At 46.9% G+C, this 15,490-nt stretch overlaps 2 protein-coding genes across 23 annotated transcripts in view; both read left to right on the forward strand.

The window, feature by feature from the left end:
- LOC139412989 (alpha-actinin-2-like) overlaps positions 1-11,361 on the forward strand; it is a 60,643-nt gene extending 49,282 nt beyond the window's left edge. The window contains exons 18-24 of one of the 22 annotated variants that reach the window (XM_071160388.1): positions 487-633; positions 4,032-4,097; positions 6,333-6,491; positions 7,681-9,018; positions 10,113-10,500; positions 10,837-10,896; positions 10,949-11,361. In XM_071160388.1, the coding sequence (XP_071016489.1) occupies positions 487-633; positions 4,032-4,097; positions 6,333-6,491; positions 7,681-7,839 (531 nt within the window). In that variant the 3' untranslated portion in view covers positions 7,840-9,018; positions 10,113-10,500; positions 10,837-10,896; positions 10,949-11,361. Of the gene's footprint in view, positions 1-486; positions 634-4,031; positions 4,098-6,332; positions 6,492-7,680; positions 10,613-10,836; positions 10,897-10,948 lie in introns of all 22 variants that reach the window. The other 21 variants (XM_071160304.1, XM_071160479.1, XM_071160926.1 and 18 more) reach the window with 21 other exon arrangements.
- Positions 11,362-11,873: 512 nt separating this feature from the next.
- Positions 11,874-15,490, forward strand: part of LOC139414193 (methionine synthase-like) — a 35,220-nt gene continuing 31,603 nt past the window's right edge. Inside the window, exons 1-2 of the mRNA XM_071162084.1 lie at positions 11,874-12,028; positions 13,409-13,629. Coding sequence (XP_071018185.1) covers positions 11,992-12,028; positions 13,409-13,629 — 258 coding nt within the window. The 5' untranslated portion in view covers positions 11,874-11,991. The remainder of the gene's footprint in view (positions 12,029-13,408; positions 13,630-15,490) is intronic.

Raw genomic sequence — 15,490 nt, forward strand, 5'->3', positions numbered from 1 at the left:
ATGCCCAGTAGACCGGGGTTCAGATCCCACCCTGTGACTTGGCCTTCAGCCTTGTGCCCGGGTAGACCGGGGTTCAGATCCCACCCTGTGACTTGGCCTTCAGCCTTGTGCCCGGTAGCCTGGGGTTCAGATCCCACCCTGTGACTTGGCCTTCAGCCTTGTGCCCGGTAGACCGGGGTTCAGATCCCACCCTGTGACTTGGCCTTCAGCTTTGTGCCCAGTAGAACAGGGTTCAGATCCCACCCTGTGCCTTGGCCTTCAGCCTTGTGCCCGGTAGACCGGGGTCCAGATCCCACCCTGTGACTTGGCCTTCAGCCTTGTGCCCGGTAGACCGGGGTCCAGATCCCACCCTGTGACTTGACCTTCTTCCTCCTCTCTCTCTCTCTCTCTCTCCCTCTCTCTCTCTCTCCCACTCCCTCTCTCTCTCTCTCTCTCTCTCTCTCTCTCTCTCTCTCTCTCTCTCTCTCTCCCTCTCCCTCTCTGCAGCATATCCGTGTGGGTTGGGAGCAGCTGTTGACCACCATCGCTAGAACCATCAATGAGATCGAGACCCAGATTCTGACGCGCGACGCTAAAGGCATCAGCCAGCAACAGATGAACGAGTTCCGCCAGTCTTTCACTCACTTTGACAGGGTACTGTGTCCCTTCGTGTCCCTCTGTGTCCCTCTGTATCCCTCTGTGTCCCTCCGTGTCCCTCTGTGTCCCTCTGTGTCCCTCTGTGTCTTTCCAGTGTCCCTGACCCTAACCCACTTTGACAGGGTACTATGTCCCTCCTCTGTGTCCCTCCGTGTCTTTCCAGTGTCCCTGACCCTAACCCACTTTGACAGGGTTGTGTACCCCTCTGTGCCCCTCCGTGTCTTTCCAGTGTCCCTGACCCTAACCCACTTCGACAGGGTTGTGTACTCCTCTGTGTTTTTCCAGTGTCCCTGACCCTAACCCACCTTTGTCAGGGTTGTGTACCCCTCCGTGTCCCTGACCCTAACCCACTTCGACAGGGTTGTGTACCCCTCTGTGTCCCTCCGTGTCTTTCCAGTGTCCCTGACCCTAACCCACTTCGACAGGGTTGTGTACCCCTCTGTGTCCCTCTGTGTCTTTCCAGTGTCCCTGGCCTTAACCCACTTTGACAGGGTACTGTGTCCCTTCGTGTCCCTCCGTGTCCCTCTGTATCCCTCTGTGTCCCTCTGTATCTCTCTGTGTCCCTCTGTGTCCCTCTGTGTCTTTCCAGTGTCCCTGACCCTAACCCACTTTGACAGGGTTGTGTCCCCCTCTGTGTCCCTCTGTGTCTTTCCAGTGTCCCTGACCCTAACCCACTTCGACAGGGTTGTGTACTCCTCCGTGCCTTTCCAGTGTCCCTGACCCTAACCCACTTCGACAGGGTTGTGTACCCCTCCGTGTCCCTGACCCTAACCCACTTCGACAGGGTTGTGTACCCCTCTGTGTCCCTCTGTGTCTTTCCAGTGTCCCTGGCCCTAACCCACTTTGACAGGGTACTGTGTCCCTTCGTGTCCCTCCGTGTCCCTCTGTATCCCTCTGTGTCCCTCCGTGTCCCTCTGTATCTCTCTGTGTCCCTCTGTGTCCCTCTGTGTCTTTCCAGTGTCCCTGACCCTAACCCACTTCAACAGGGTTGTGTACTCCTCCGTGTCTTTCCAGTGTCCCTGACCTTAACCCACTTCGACAGGGTTGTGTACCCCTCCGTGTCCCTGACCCTAACCCACTTCGACAGGGTTGTGTACCCCTCTGTGTCCCTCTGTGTCTCTGTCCTGTTCCTGTGTGGTAATGACTGTTATATTGTTTCTAAGTCCAGGAAGGTGACTTACCTAACTCAAGGCCTTGACCGCTTGTGATTTCGAACTCACTTCTTAGTATTTTGGCAAATGTTTGTAATATTACAGATTAAAACAACAATCCATTCTAATGACATTCAACTAACGTGCTCACTGTTACTGACACCATGGATCCTGTGTGTGTGGCTGTGTGGCTGCCTGCAGGACAGGTCTGGCAGACTGCCCTGTGAGGAGTTCAGAGCTTGCCTGATCAGTCTGGGTGAGACATAACATCCAGGTACTGACCAAACTATGTACACCTGTTACTAAATAGTAACCACTAAATCCTTCCTCTGGCATGGCAGCAGTCACATGTTGTGTTTCAGATCACTGCAGTACCACCATTCAACACTAGTTGTGTTTCAGAATAATGAAGTGACTTGTTCTCTGGAGGAGGTTAACGATGGTTCCAGTCACCACTCCTACTGAGACTATGACCTGATCCTAGATCACCACTCCTACTGAGACTATGACCTGATCCTAGATCACCACTCCTACTGAGACTATGACCTGATCCTAGATCACCACTCCTACTGAGACTATGACCTGATCCTAGATCACCACTCCTACTGAGACTATGACCTGATCCTAGATCACCACTCCTACTGAGACTATGACCTGATCCTACATCACCACTCCTACTGAGACTATGATCTGATCCTAGATCACCACTCCTACTGAGACTATGATCTGATCCTAGATCACCACTCCTACTGAGACTCTTTAGGACCTGATCCTAGATCACCACTCCTACTGAGACTATGACCTGATCCTAGATCACCACTCCTACTGAGACTCTTTATGATCTGATCCTAGATCACCACTCCTACTGAGACTATGACCTGATCCTAGATCACCACTCCTACTGAGACTATGACCTGATCCTAGATCACCACTCCTACTGAGACTATGACCTGATCCTAGATCACCACTCCTACTGAGACTATGACCTGATCCTAGATCACCACTCCTACTGGGACTATGATCTGATCCTAGATCACCACTCCTACTGAGACGGTCCCTGAATACAGGCCCAGATGTGTATATATAGTATTGTATAGTGTAGATATAGTATTGTGTGTGCTGTATCCAGTTGTTTGTGCTGTAGGTGTCATTGAAGGCAATATCTCTCTCTGTTAGAGAAACAATGACATGGTGTTTATCAAATCTCATCAAAGACACTAAATTAATTATCTTTTCTCTCTCTCTGTTCTTTGTCTTGTGCTTCTTGTCACTGTCTGTACGTCCGTCTGTCTCCCATACATCTCCTCTCCTTGTCATATCCTCTCTCCCCCTACCTCCCTCCCTCCCCATACCTCTCTTCCTCTCCTCTCTTCCTCTCCACACTCCTCCTATCCCTCCTCCACCACCTCTCTACTCCTCCCTCCTCCTCCTTCACCACCTCTCTACTCCTCCCACCTCCTCCTCCTCCTTCACCACCTCTCTACTCCTCCCTCCTCCTATTCCTCTCCCTCCTCCTCCTCCTCCTTTCCCTCCTCCTCCTCTCTACTTCTCTCCCCTCCTCCTCTCCCTCCTCTCCCTCCTCCACCTCTCTACTCCACTCCCCTCCTCCTTCTCATCCTCCTCCTCCCCTCCTCCTCCACCTCTCTACTCCTCTCCCCTCCTCCTCCTCCACCTCTCTACGCCACTTCCCTCCTCCTTCTCCTCCTCCTCTCCCCTCCTCCTCTCCCTACTCCTCCTCTTCCTCTCCCTCCTCCTCCTCGACCTCTCTACTCCTCTCCCCTCCTCCTCTCCCTATTCCTCCTCTCCCCTCCTCCTCTCCCTCCTCCACCTCTCTACTCCACTCCCCTCCTTCTTCTCCTCCTCCTTCTCATCCTCCTCCTCCCCTCCTCCTCCACCTCTCTACTCCTCTCCCCTCCTCCTCTCCATCCTCCTCCTCCTCCACCTCTCTACTCCACTTCCCTCCTCCTTCTCATCCTCCTCTCCCCTCCTCCTCCACCTCTCTACTCCTCTCCCCTCCTCCTCTCCCTACTCCTCCTCTCCCTCCTCTTCCTCTCCCTCCTCCTCCTCTCTACTCCTCTCCCCTCCTCCTCTCCATCCTCCTCCTCCTCCACCTCTCTACTCCACTCCCCTCCTCCTTCTCATCCTCCTCTCCCCTCCTCCTCCACCTCTCTACTCCTCTCCCCTCCTCCTCTCCCTACTCCTCCTCTCCCCTCCTCCTCTCCCTCCTCTTCCTGCACCCTGCAGAAGAAGAAAGGAGGCATGGAGACAGATGACTTCAGAGCCTGTCTGATCTCCATGGGCTATGATCTGGTAAATACATAGAATGAGCTGTCATAGGACTGTCATAGGACTGTCATAAGACTGTCATAGGACTGTCATAAGATTGTCATAGGACTGTCATAAGACTGTCATAGGACTGTCATAAGACTGTCATAAGACTGTCATAGGACTGTCATAGGACTGTCATAAGACTGTCATAAGACTGTCATAGGACTGTCATAAGACTGTCATAAGACTGTCATAGGACTGTCATAGGACTGTCATAAGACTTCCGCAAAAATGTCTGTCACTGTTTAAGTAACATTAATCTATAAAAGTGACTACATTTTCATCCGAATGATCAATATTATCTGTCAGTGTATTTAAAACTGTTGATCCTGATCCAAAATGGCCTCCAGATACGCTGAGTATTGGTGTCAACGGTATTTCTATTCCAGGGTAGCAGCACACATAGCTGGTATGGCCAGCTGGTAGTGTCACTCAGTAGCTGGTGTGACTCAAATGGCTCTCTGTTCACTATATAGTGCACTACTGTTGACCAGGGCTCATAGGGCTCTGTTCACTATATAGTGCACTACTGTTGACAAGGGTTTATAGGGTTCACAGGGCTCTGTTCACTATATAGTGCACTACTGTTGATCAGGGCTTATAGGGTTCACAGGGCTCTGGTGAAGGAATATAGGGAATAGGTAGTGCACTATATAGGGAATAGGTAGTGCACTATATAGGGAATAGGTAATGCACTATGAAGGGAATAGGTAGTGCACTATATAGGGTAGATTCACCCCCAGTCATTAATGACAGATTCACCCCCAGTCATTAATGACAGATTCACCCCCAGTCATTAATGGCAGAGTCACCCCCAGTCATTAATGGCAGAGTCACCCCCAGTTATTAATGGCAGAGTCACCCCCAGTCATTAATGGTAGAGTCACCCCCAGTCATTAATGGTAGAGTCACCCCCAGTCATTAATGGCAGAGTCACCCCCAGTCATTAATGGCAGAGTCACCCCAGTCATTAATGGTAGAGTCACCCCCAGTCATTAATGGCAGAGTCACCCCCAGTCATTAATGGTAGAGTCACCCCCAGTCATTAATGGTAGATTCACTGGTCTCTCTCTGCAGTGTTCAGATAACAGGCTGGTCTCTCTCTGCAGTGTTCAGATAACAGGCTGGTCTCTCTCTGCAGTGTTCAGATAACAGACTGGTCTCTCTTTGCAGTGTTCAGATAACAGGCTGGTCTCTCTCTGCAGTGTTCAGATAACAGACTGGTCTCTCTCTGCAGTGTTCAGATAACAGGCTGGTCTCTCTCTGTAGTGTACAGATAACAGGCTGGTCTCTCACTGCAGTGTGCAGATAACAGACTGGTCTCTCTCTGCAGTGTGCAGATAACAGGCTGGTCTCTCTCTGTAGTGTACAGATAACAGACTGGTCTCTCTCTGTAAAGTCCAGATAACAGACTGGTCTCTCTCTGCAGTGTTCAGATAACAGACTGGTCTCTCTCTGCAGTGTACAGATAACAGGCTGGTCTCTCTGTAGTGTTCAGATAACAGGCTGGTCTCTCTCTGCAGTGTACAGATAACAGACTGGTCTCTCTCTGTAGTGTTCAGATAACAGGCTGGTCTCTCTCTCTGCAGTGTTCAGATAACAGACTGGTCTCTCTCTGTAGTGTTCAGATAACAGGTGGCCCAAATGGTACCCTATTACCCATACACTGCCCTAGTTTTGACCAGAACACATAGGGCTCATAGGGTCCACAGAGCCCTGGTCAAAAATAGTGTAATGTATCAAACATAACCCTTTATCAGGTAGGACATGAGTAATGTATCAAACATAACCCTTTATCAGGTAGGACATGAGTAATGTAATAAACATTACCCTTTATCAGCTAGGACATGAGTAATGTATCAAACATAACCCTTTATCAGCTAGGACATGAGTAATGAATCAAACATTACCCTTTATCAGCTAGGACATGAGTAATGTATCAAACATTACCCTTTATCAGCTAGGACATGAGTAATGTATCAAACATTACCCTTTATCAGGTAGGACATGAGTAGCACAGCTATCTTATCTGTCTGTTATTCTCAACCTGATTGACTCAATGTTAGCCTGGTTCCAGATCAGTTTGTTATGTCACCTGACATTGGCAAGACAGCACAAACAGATCTGGGACCTGGCTAAAATCAATGTGTCTGTTGTCATGATGTACACAGAGGAATGATGATGTAGCCTGGTTACACTCTGCTCTGTGATTTGTAGGGAGAGTCTGAGTTTGCCCGCATCATGTCTCTAGTGGATCCCAATGGGTCCAACAAGGTGACCTTCCAGACCTTCGTTGACTTCATGACTAGAGAGACGTCCGACTCAGACACCTCAGAGCAGGTCCTCGCCTCCTTCAAGATCCTGGCTGCTGATAAGGTGGGAAGTGATGGTTCTCTGTGTCTCTCTCACTCGCTTCCTCTGTGTCTCTCTCACTGGCTTCCTCACTGTCTCTGTCTGTCTCTCTCACTCGCTTCCTCTGTGTCTCTCTCACTCGCTTCCTCTCTGTCTCTGTCTGTCTCTCTCACTCGCTTCCTCTGTGTCTCTCTCACTCGCTTCCTCTCTGTCTCTGTCTGTCTCTGTCACTCGCTTCCTCTGTGTCTCTCTCACTCGCTTCCTCTCTGTCTCTCTCACTCGCTTCCTCTGTGTCTCTCTCACTCGCTTCCTCTCTGTCTCCGTCACTCGCTTCCTCTCTGTCTCTGTCTCTCGCTTCCTCTCTGTCTCTGTCACTCGCTTCCTCTCTGTCTCTGTCACTCGCTTCCTCTCTGTCTCTGTCACTCGCTTCCTCTCTGTCTCTCTCACTCGCTTCCTCTCTGTCTCTGTCTGTCTCTCTCACTCGCTTCCTCTGTGTCTCTCTCACTTGCTTCCTCTCTGTCTCTCTCACTCGCTTCCTCTCTGTCTCTGTCACTCGCTTCCTCTCTGTCTCTCTCACTCGCTTCCTCTCTGTCTCTCTCACTCGCGTCCTCTCTGTCTCTCTCACTCGCGTTCTCTCTGTCTCTGTCTGTCTCTCTCACTCGCTTCCTCTCTCTCTCTCTCTCACTCGCTTCCTCTCTGTCTCTCTCACTCGCTTCCTCTGTGTCTCTCTCACTCGCTTCCTCTGTGTCTCTCTCACTCGCTTCCTCTGTGTCTCTCTCACTCGCTTCCTCTCTGTCTCTCTCACTCGCTTCCTCTCTGTCTCTCTCACTCGCTTCCTCTCTGTCTCTCTCACTCGCTTCCTCTCTGTCTCTCTCACTGGCTTCCTCTCTGTCTCTGTCTGTCTCTTCCTCTCTGTCTTTGTCACTCGCTTCCTCTCTGTCTCTGTCTGTCTCTTCCTCTCTGTCTCTCTCTGTCTCTTCCTCTCTGTCTCTGTCTGTCTCTTCCTCTCTGTCTCTGTCTGTCTCTTCCTCTCTGTCTCTGTCTGTCTCGTCCTCTTTCACCCCTTTCCTTGATCCGTCTCGTGCTTATTCTCTCGAGCACGTTCTCTCTCTCTCTCCAGTCAAGTCATGTCACAATTTATTTTAAAGTCTATTTTACGACGTCATCTCAAATGTGGTCACTAATGTCACTCTGTGTTGTATCCTTTCCATAGCCCTTCATCCTGCTGGAGGAGCTGCGTAGAGAGCTGCCCCCAGAGCAGGCAGAGTACTGTATCTCCAGGATGCCCCTGTACAATGGGCCTGACGGGGTCCCAGGGGCTCTGGATTACACTGCCTTCTCCACGGCCCTCTATGGGGAGAGCGACCTCTAGCTTCACACACCAGAAATGCACCCTGACCTTGTATCAGTCTCGCCCCATTTTGTTCCACACATTTACGTCTAAATTGATTCGTATTTTGACCGGTACTAAAAGGGAGTTATTTTTGAGAAATTACAAAGCATTTTAAAGCCGTTTCATGAGTGTAGGATTTTTAAAGAGTAGGGAGAAATATTTATTTCAAAGGACTGAGCAGGATTCATTCACGAGATTAAGAAAAAATGATGACTCAGTAAATGTGAAATTTACATGTGAGTCATAAAAGTAACTCACTCATAAAAAGTAACTCACTCATAAAAAGTAACTCACTCATAAAAAGTAACTCACTCATAAAAAGTAACTCACTCATAAAAAGTAACTCACTCATAAAAAGTAACTCACTCATAAAAAGTAACTTGCATATCAAAAGTAACTGACACATAAAAAGTAACTGACACATAAGAAGCGCTACTAAGTTATTTGCTAGTCACCTATGGAGACCTACAGATGTGAATTTATGAGAAGCTTGTATTGTATCAGCGTTTGCACTCTTCTAAATTAGTACATAAAAAACAGGCTACATTATAATCCCCCCCCAGGCTACATTATAATCCCACCCAGGCTACATTATAATCCCCCCAGACTACATTATAATTCACCCAGGCTACATTATAATCCCCCCAGACTACATTATAATCCACCCAGACTACATTATAATCCCCATCACCCAGGCTACATTATAATCCCCCCAGGCTACATTATAATCCCACCAGACTACATTATAATCCACCCAGACTACATTATAATCCCCATCACCCAGGCTACATTATAATCCACCCAGACTACATTATAATTCACCCAGGCTACATTATAATCCCCCCAGACTACATTATAATCCACCCAGACTACATTATAATCCCCATCACCCAGACTACATTATAATCCCCCCCAGGCTACATTATAATCCACCCAGACTACATTATAATTCACCCAGGCTACATTATAATCCACCCAGACTACATTATAATCCACCCAGACTACATTATAATCCACCCAGACTACATTATAATCCACCCAGACTACATTATAATCCCCCCCAGGCTACATTATAATCCACCCAGACTACATTATAATCCCCATCACCCAGACTACATTATAATCCACCCAGACTACATTATAATCCCCATCACCCAGGCTACATTATAATCCCCACCCAGGCTACATTATAATCCCCCCCAGGCTACATTATAATCCCCCCAGACTACATTATAATCCCCCCCAGGCTACATTATAATCCCCCCCAGGCTACATTATAATCCCCCCCAGGCTACATTATAATCCCCCCAGGCTACATTATAATTCACCCAGGCTACATTATAATCCCCCCAGGCTACATTATAATCCCACCCAGACTGCATTTTAATCCCCCCAGGCTACATTATAATCCCCCCCAGGCTACATTATAATCCACCCAGACTACATTATAATCCCACCCAGGCTACATTATAATCCCCCCAGGCTACATTATAATCCCCCCAGGCTACATTATAATTCACCCAGGCTACATTATAATCCACCCAGGCTACATTATAATCCACCCAGGCTACATTATAATCCCCCCAGGCTACATTATAATCCCCCCAGGCTACATTATAATCCCCCCCAGGCTACATTATAATCCCCCCCAGGCTACATTATAATCCCACCCAGACTACATTATAATCCCCCCAGGGTACATTATAATCCCCCCCCAGGCTACATTATAATCCACCCAGGCTACATTATAATCCACCCAGGCTACATTATAATCCACCCAGGCTACATTATAATCCCCCCAGGCTACATTATAATCCCCCCAGGCTACATTATAATCCCCCCAGGCTACATTATAATCCCCCCAGGCTACATTATAATCCCCCCCAGGCTACATTATAATCCCCCCCAGGCTACATTATAATCCCACCCAGACTACATTATAATCCCCCCAGGGTACATTATAATCCCCCCCCAGGCTACATTATAATCTACCCAGGCTACATTATAATCCCCCCAGGCTACATTATAATCCCCCCCAGGCTACATTATAATCCCACCCAGACTACATTATAATCCCCCCAGGGTACATTATAATCCCCCCCCAGGCTACATTATAATCCACCCAGGCTACATTATAATCCCCCCAGGCTACATTATAATCCACCCAGACTACATTATAATTCACCCAGGCTACATTATAATCCACCCAGGCTACATTATAATCCACCCAGGCTACATTATAATCCCCCCAGGCTACATTATAATCCCCCCAGACTACATTATAATCCACCCAGACTACATTATAATCCCACCCAGGCTACATTATAATCCCCCCCAGGCTACATTATAATCCCACCCAGGCTACATTATAATCCCACCCAGGCTACATTATAATCCCACCCAGGCTACATTATAATCCACCCAGGCTACATTATAATCCCACCCAGGCTACATTATAATCCCACCCAGGCTACCAGTATGTCAGAACTGCAGTACTATTTATTGTCAAAACGAGTGAAAACTTGGGTTTCATGATTAGAGTAGAGTCAAGTTTCCCCTAAAGGCTGATCTTGAGTCAGTCTAGCATTTCTCCCCATTAATGTTTTGTGTAAAGCTTGGGGGAGGGGAACCTGATCCTAGGTCTGTACCTAGGGGAAGCTGATCCTAGGTCTGTACCTAGGGGAAGCTGATCCTAGGTCTGTACCTAGGGAAAGCTGATCCTAGGTCTGTACCTAGGGAAAGCTGATCCTAGGTCTGTACCTAGGGGAAGCTGATCCTAGGTCTGTACCTAGGGAAAGCTGATCCTAGGTCTGTACCTAGGGGAAGCTGATCCTAGGTCTGTACCTAGGGAAAGCTGATCCTAGGTCTGTACCTAGGGAAAGCTGATCCTAGGTCTGTACCTAGGGGAAGCTGATCCTAGGTCTGTACCTAGGGAAAGCTGATCCTAGGTCTGTACCTAGGGGAAGCTGATCCTAGGTCTGTACCTAGGGGAAGCTGATCCTAGGTCTGTACCTGGGGGAAGCTGATCCCAGGTCTGTACCTGGGGGAAGCTGATCCCAGGTCTGTACCTGGGGGAAGCTGATCCCAGGTCTGTACCTGGGGGAAGCTGATCCTAGGTCTGTACCTGGGGGAAGCTGATCCCAGGTCTGTACCTGGGGGAAGCTGATCCTAGGTCTGTACCTAGGGGAAGCTGATCCTAGGTCTGTACCTAGGGGAAGCTGATCCTAGGTCTGTACCTAGGGGAAGCTGATCCTAGGTCTGTCCCTGGGGGAAGCTGATCCCAGGTCTGTACCTAGGGGAAACTTTCACCCCAGAGCCTCATGATATGGCAGAAACTATTGTGTGTTGATGTCAGAAACAAAAATAATATAACTGTAAAATAACGAACTGTTTTGTCTGGGTAAAACTACAACATTAGTCCCCTCAGCAGCCGGTGTGGAGTCTGAAGTTATGAAGCGTTACTAAGGCAAACGAGCAGAAAATAAACTCTTGTGATTAAAACGTCTTGGTTGTTTTTCTTCTGTTTTGCTGGACGTTCTGAATATCCGAGTGATACCTGTTGATTACGGCACAATACAGGCAGATGGACTTTTTGATTCTTTTAGGACATGTTTTTTCCCCTCGGGTTTTACTTTCTAGGTTTTGTCAAGTAACGAAGAAAATAACATCAATCGAAATCAATCCATTTTCAGGCATGATTTTTAACGCCTTATTTAAATAAACGGCTTTGTAATCTGTGTCAAACCAGCGTTCCCTTTTCAGAGAGCCGACACCTACAACATGTAATCAGATAGGTACAGGCACGTCATATCGTAGTAATTCTTCTCCTGGAAGGACCTGAATGTTGCTCAATCAAACCTGCGCCTGCGTGGTTCTGCAGCGTGTAGCGTGGTTCCGCAGCGTGCAGCGTGGTTCCGCAGCGTGCAGCGTGGTGCCGCCTGCGTGGTATCGCAGCGTGCAGCGTAGTTCCGCAGCGTGCAGCTCCTCCACGCCAGACGGAGGAAAGTGATTTGTGGACATTGAGTTGACAAGCGGCCGCCGGCAGGGTCAGTGTTGGTTGCTCTCTTCAGGCACGTTTTGTTCCTTTGCAGTTAAATCAAGCAAAATAAGAAGAATAAGAATTACAACGCCATGGCTCCTACAATATATGAGAGTTCGACAACAAAAGGTAAACTGTTGCAACTTCCTGGTTTAGTATTTAGCTAGAAATGAGCTGGCTGCCTAGCAGCTGTCAATGACTGGCTAGATAGTTGCAGTTGGTTAGTTAGCTGCATATCCACGTCAATTAACGGTCGACATTTTTCCATCCAGCTACCCTAAATGACAAACGTTTTTATTTATTCATTCATAGATAGATAGATAGATAGATTGATAGCTACATAGCGAGCTAGTCAACATGTGCTGTCTGCATGTTCCCCTGCCTGGTAGAGTAACGTTAGCAAAACACGGGCAGAGAGAGATAGATAGGGTCACAATGCATTTATCCAATAGAAACTCTGGTGTTATTTGTAAAACTCGAGTTGAACTGAATTTGTAAAATATATAAACTCTCGTTTTAGTTGCAAAACGTGTAACTACTGTTTCAATTGGACAAATTCATGTAAATCTTATCCCCGTTCCGTTTGTTTCCATTTTAAGAAACGTTTTATAACTGAACAGGCGTAATGAATATACCCCAGCTGGCCTGACACGTGTAAACCACTTCCCTGTAAACAAGCGAGTTAACTAACATCTTATCTCGGTAATGGACAACTGGTGGGTCTTTTGTAGATCAACCCCCTCCACAGAAATATTATATATATATATATATATATATATATATATATATATATATATATCTATATATATCATTCCAGGGTTCTAGAACACCTACTCATTCCAGGGTTCTAGAACACCTACTCATTCCAGGGTTCTAGAACACCTACTCATTCCAGGGTTCTAGAACACCTTCTCATTCCAGGGTTCTAGAACACCTACTCATTCCAGGGTTCTAGAACACCTACTCATTCCAGGGTTCTAGAACACCTTCTCATTCCAGGGTTCTAGAACACCTACTCATTCCAGGGTTCTAGAACACCTACTCATTCCAGGGTTCTAGAACACCTACTCATTCCAGGGTTTATCTTTATTTGATTTTGTACTATTTTCTACATTGTAGGATAATAGTGAAGACATCAACTATGAAATAACACATATGGAATCATGTAGTAACCAAACAAAGTGTTAAACACATTCAAACTATATTTTATATTTGCGATTCTTCAAAGTAGCCACCATTTGCCTTAAATGATAGCCTGGCATTCTCTCAACCAGTTTATATAACCATATTAACAAGTAATATGTTAACTGCAGACCTGCCCTAGAGGCATGATAGGATGGAGGGATGGGAACACATTTAACATGTCATAACCATATTAACATGTAATATGTTGCATACCTCAGGTAGTGGCCCTAGCAGACCTGCCCTAGAGGCATGATAGGATGGAGGGATGGGAACACATTTAACCTGTCATAACCATATTAACATGTAATATGTTGCATACCTCAGGTAGTGGCCCTAGCAGACCTGCCCTAGAGGCTGAGCTCAGGGAGCTGTTGGGGAAGAGGATCATGATACTAGATGGAGGGATGGGCACCATGATCCAGGAGAGGCGATTGGAGGAGGAGCACTTCAGGGGGGAGGAGTTTAAAGACCACACCCACAGCCTGAAGGGCAACAACGACCTGCTGAGCATCACACAGAGTGATGTCATCTACAACATACACAAGGTACGGTGATGTCATCTACAACATACACAAGGTACGGTGATGTCATCTACAGTATACACAAGGTACGGTGATGTCATCTACAGTATACACAAGGTACGGTGATGTCATCTACAGCATACACAAGGTACGGTGATGTCATCTACAGTATACACAAGGTACGGTGATGTCATCTACAGTATACACATGGTACGGTGATGTCATCTACAGCATACACAAGGTACGGTGATGTCATCTACAGTATACACAAGGTACGGTGATGTCATCTACAGCATACACAAGGTACGGTGATGTCATCTACAACATACACAAGGTACGGTGATGTCATCTACAGTATACACAAGGTACGGTGATGTCATCTACAGTATACACAAGGTACGGTGATGTCATCTACAGCATACACAAGGTACGGTGATGTCATCTACAGTATACACAAGGTACGGTGATGTCATCTACAGTATACACATGGTACGGTGATGTCATCTACAGCATACACAAGGTACGGTGATGTCATCTACAGTATACACAAGGTACGGTGATGTCATCTACAGCATACACAAGGTACGGTGATGTCATCTACAGTATACACAAGGTACGGTGATGTCATCTACAGTATACACAAGGTACGGTGATGTCATCTACAACATACACAAGGTACGGTGATGTCATCTACAGTATACACAAGGTACGGTGATGTCATCTACAGTATACACATGGTACGGTGATGTCATCTACAGTATACACAAGGTACGGTGATGTCATCTACAACATACACAAGGTACGGTGATGTCATCTACAACATACACAAGGTACGGTGATGTCATCTACAGTATACACATGGTACGGTGATGTCATCTACAGTATACACAAGGTACGGTGATGTCATCTACAGTATACACATGGTACGGTGATGTCATCTACAGTATACACAAGGTACGGTGATGTCATCTACAACATGCACAAGGTACGGTGATGTCATCTACAGTATACACATGGTACGGTGATGTCATCTACAGTATACACAAGGTACGGTGATGTCATCTACAGCATACACAAGGTACGGTGATGTCATCTACAGTATACACAAGGTACGGTGATGTCATCTACAGTATACACATGGTACGGTGATGTCATCTACAGTATACACATGGTACGGTGATGTCATCTACAACATACACAAGGTACGGTGATGTCATCTACAATATACACAAGGTACGGTGATGTCATCTACAGTATACACATGGTACGGTGATGTCATCTACAGTATACACATGGTACGGTGATGTCATCTACAACATACACAAGGTACGGTGATGTCATCTACAATATACACAAGGTACGGTGATGTCATCTACAGTATACACATGGTACGGTGATGTCATCTACAGTATACACAAGGTACGGTGATGTCATCAACAACATGCACATGGTACGGTGATGTCATCTACAACATACACATGGTACGGTGATGTCATCTACAACATACACAAGGTACGGTGATGTCATCTACAGTATACACATGGTACGGTGATGTCATCTACAGTATACACAAGGTACGGTGATGTCATCTACAGTATACACAAGGTACGGTGATGTCATCTACAGTATACACAAGGTACGGTGATGTCATCTACAGTATACACATGGTACGGTGATGTCATCTACAGTATACACAAGGTACGGTGATGTCATCTACAGCATACACATGGTACGGTGATGTCATCTACAACATGCACATGGTACGGTGATGTCATCTACAGTATACACAAGGTACGGTGATGTCATCTACAGTATACACATGGTACGGTGATGTCATCTACAGTATACACAAGGTACGGTGATGTCATCTACAGTATACACATGG

Source organism: Oncorhynchus clarkii, chromosome 1 (genome assembly GCF_045791955.1).
Source record: "Oncorhynchus clarkii lewisi isolate Uvic-CL-2024 chromosome 1, UVic_Ocla_1.0, whole genome shotgun sequence".
NCBI classification, from domain to species: Eukaryota; Metazoa; Chordata; class Actinopteri; order Salmoniformes; family Salmonidae; genus Oncorhynchus; species Oncorhynchus clarkii.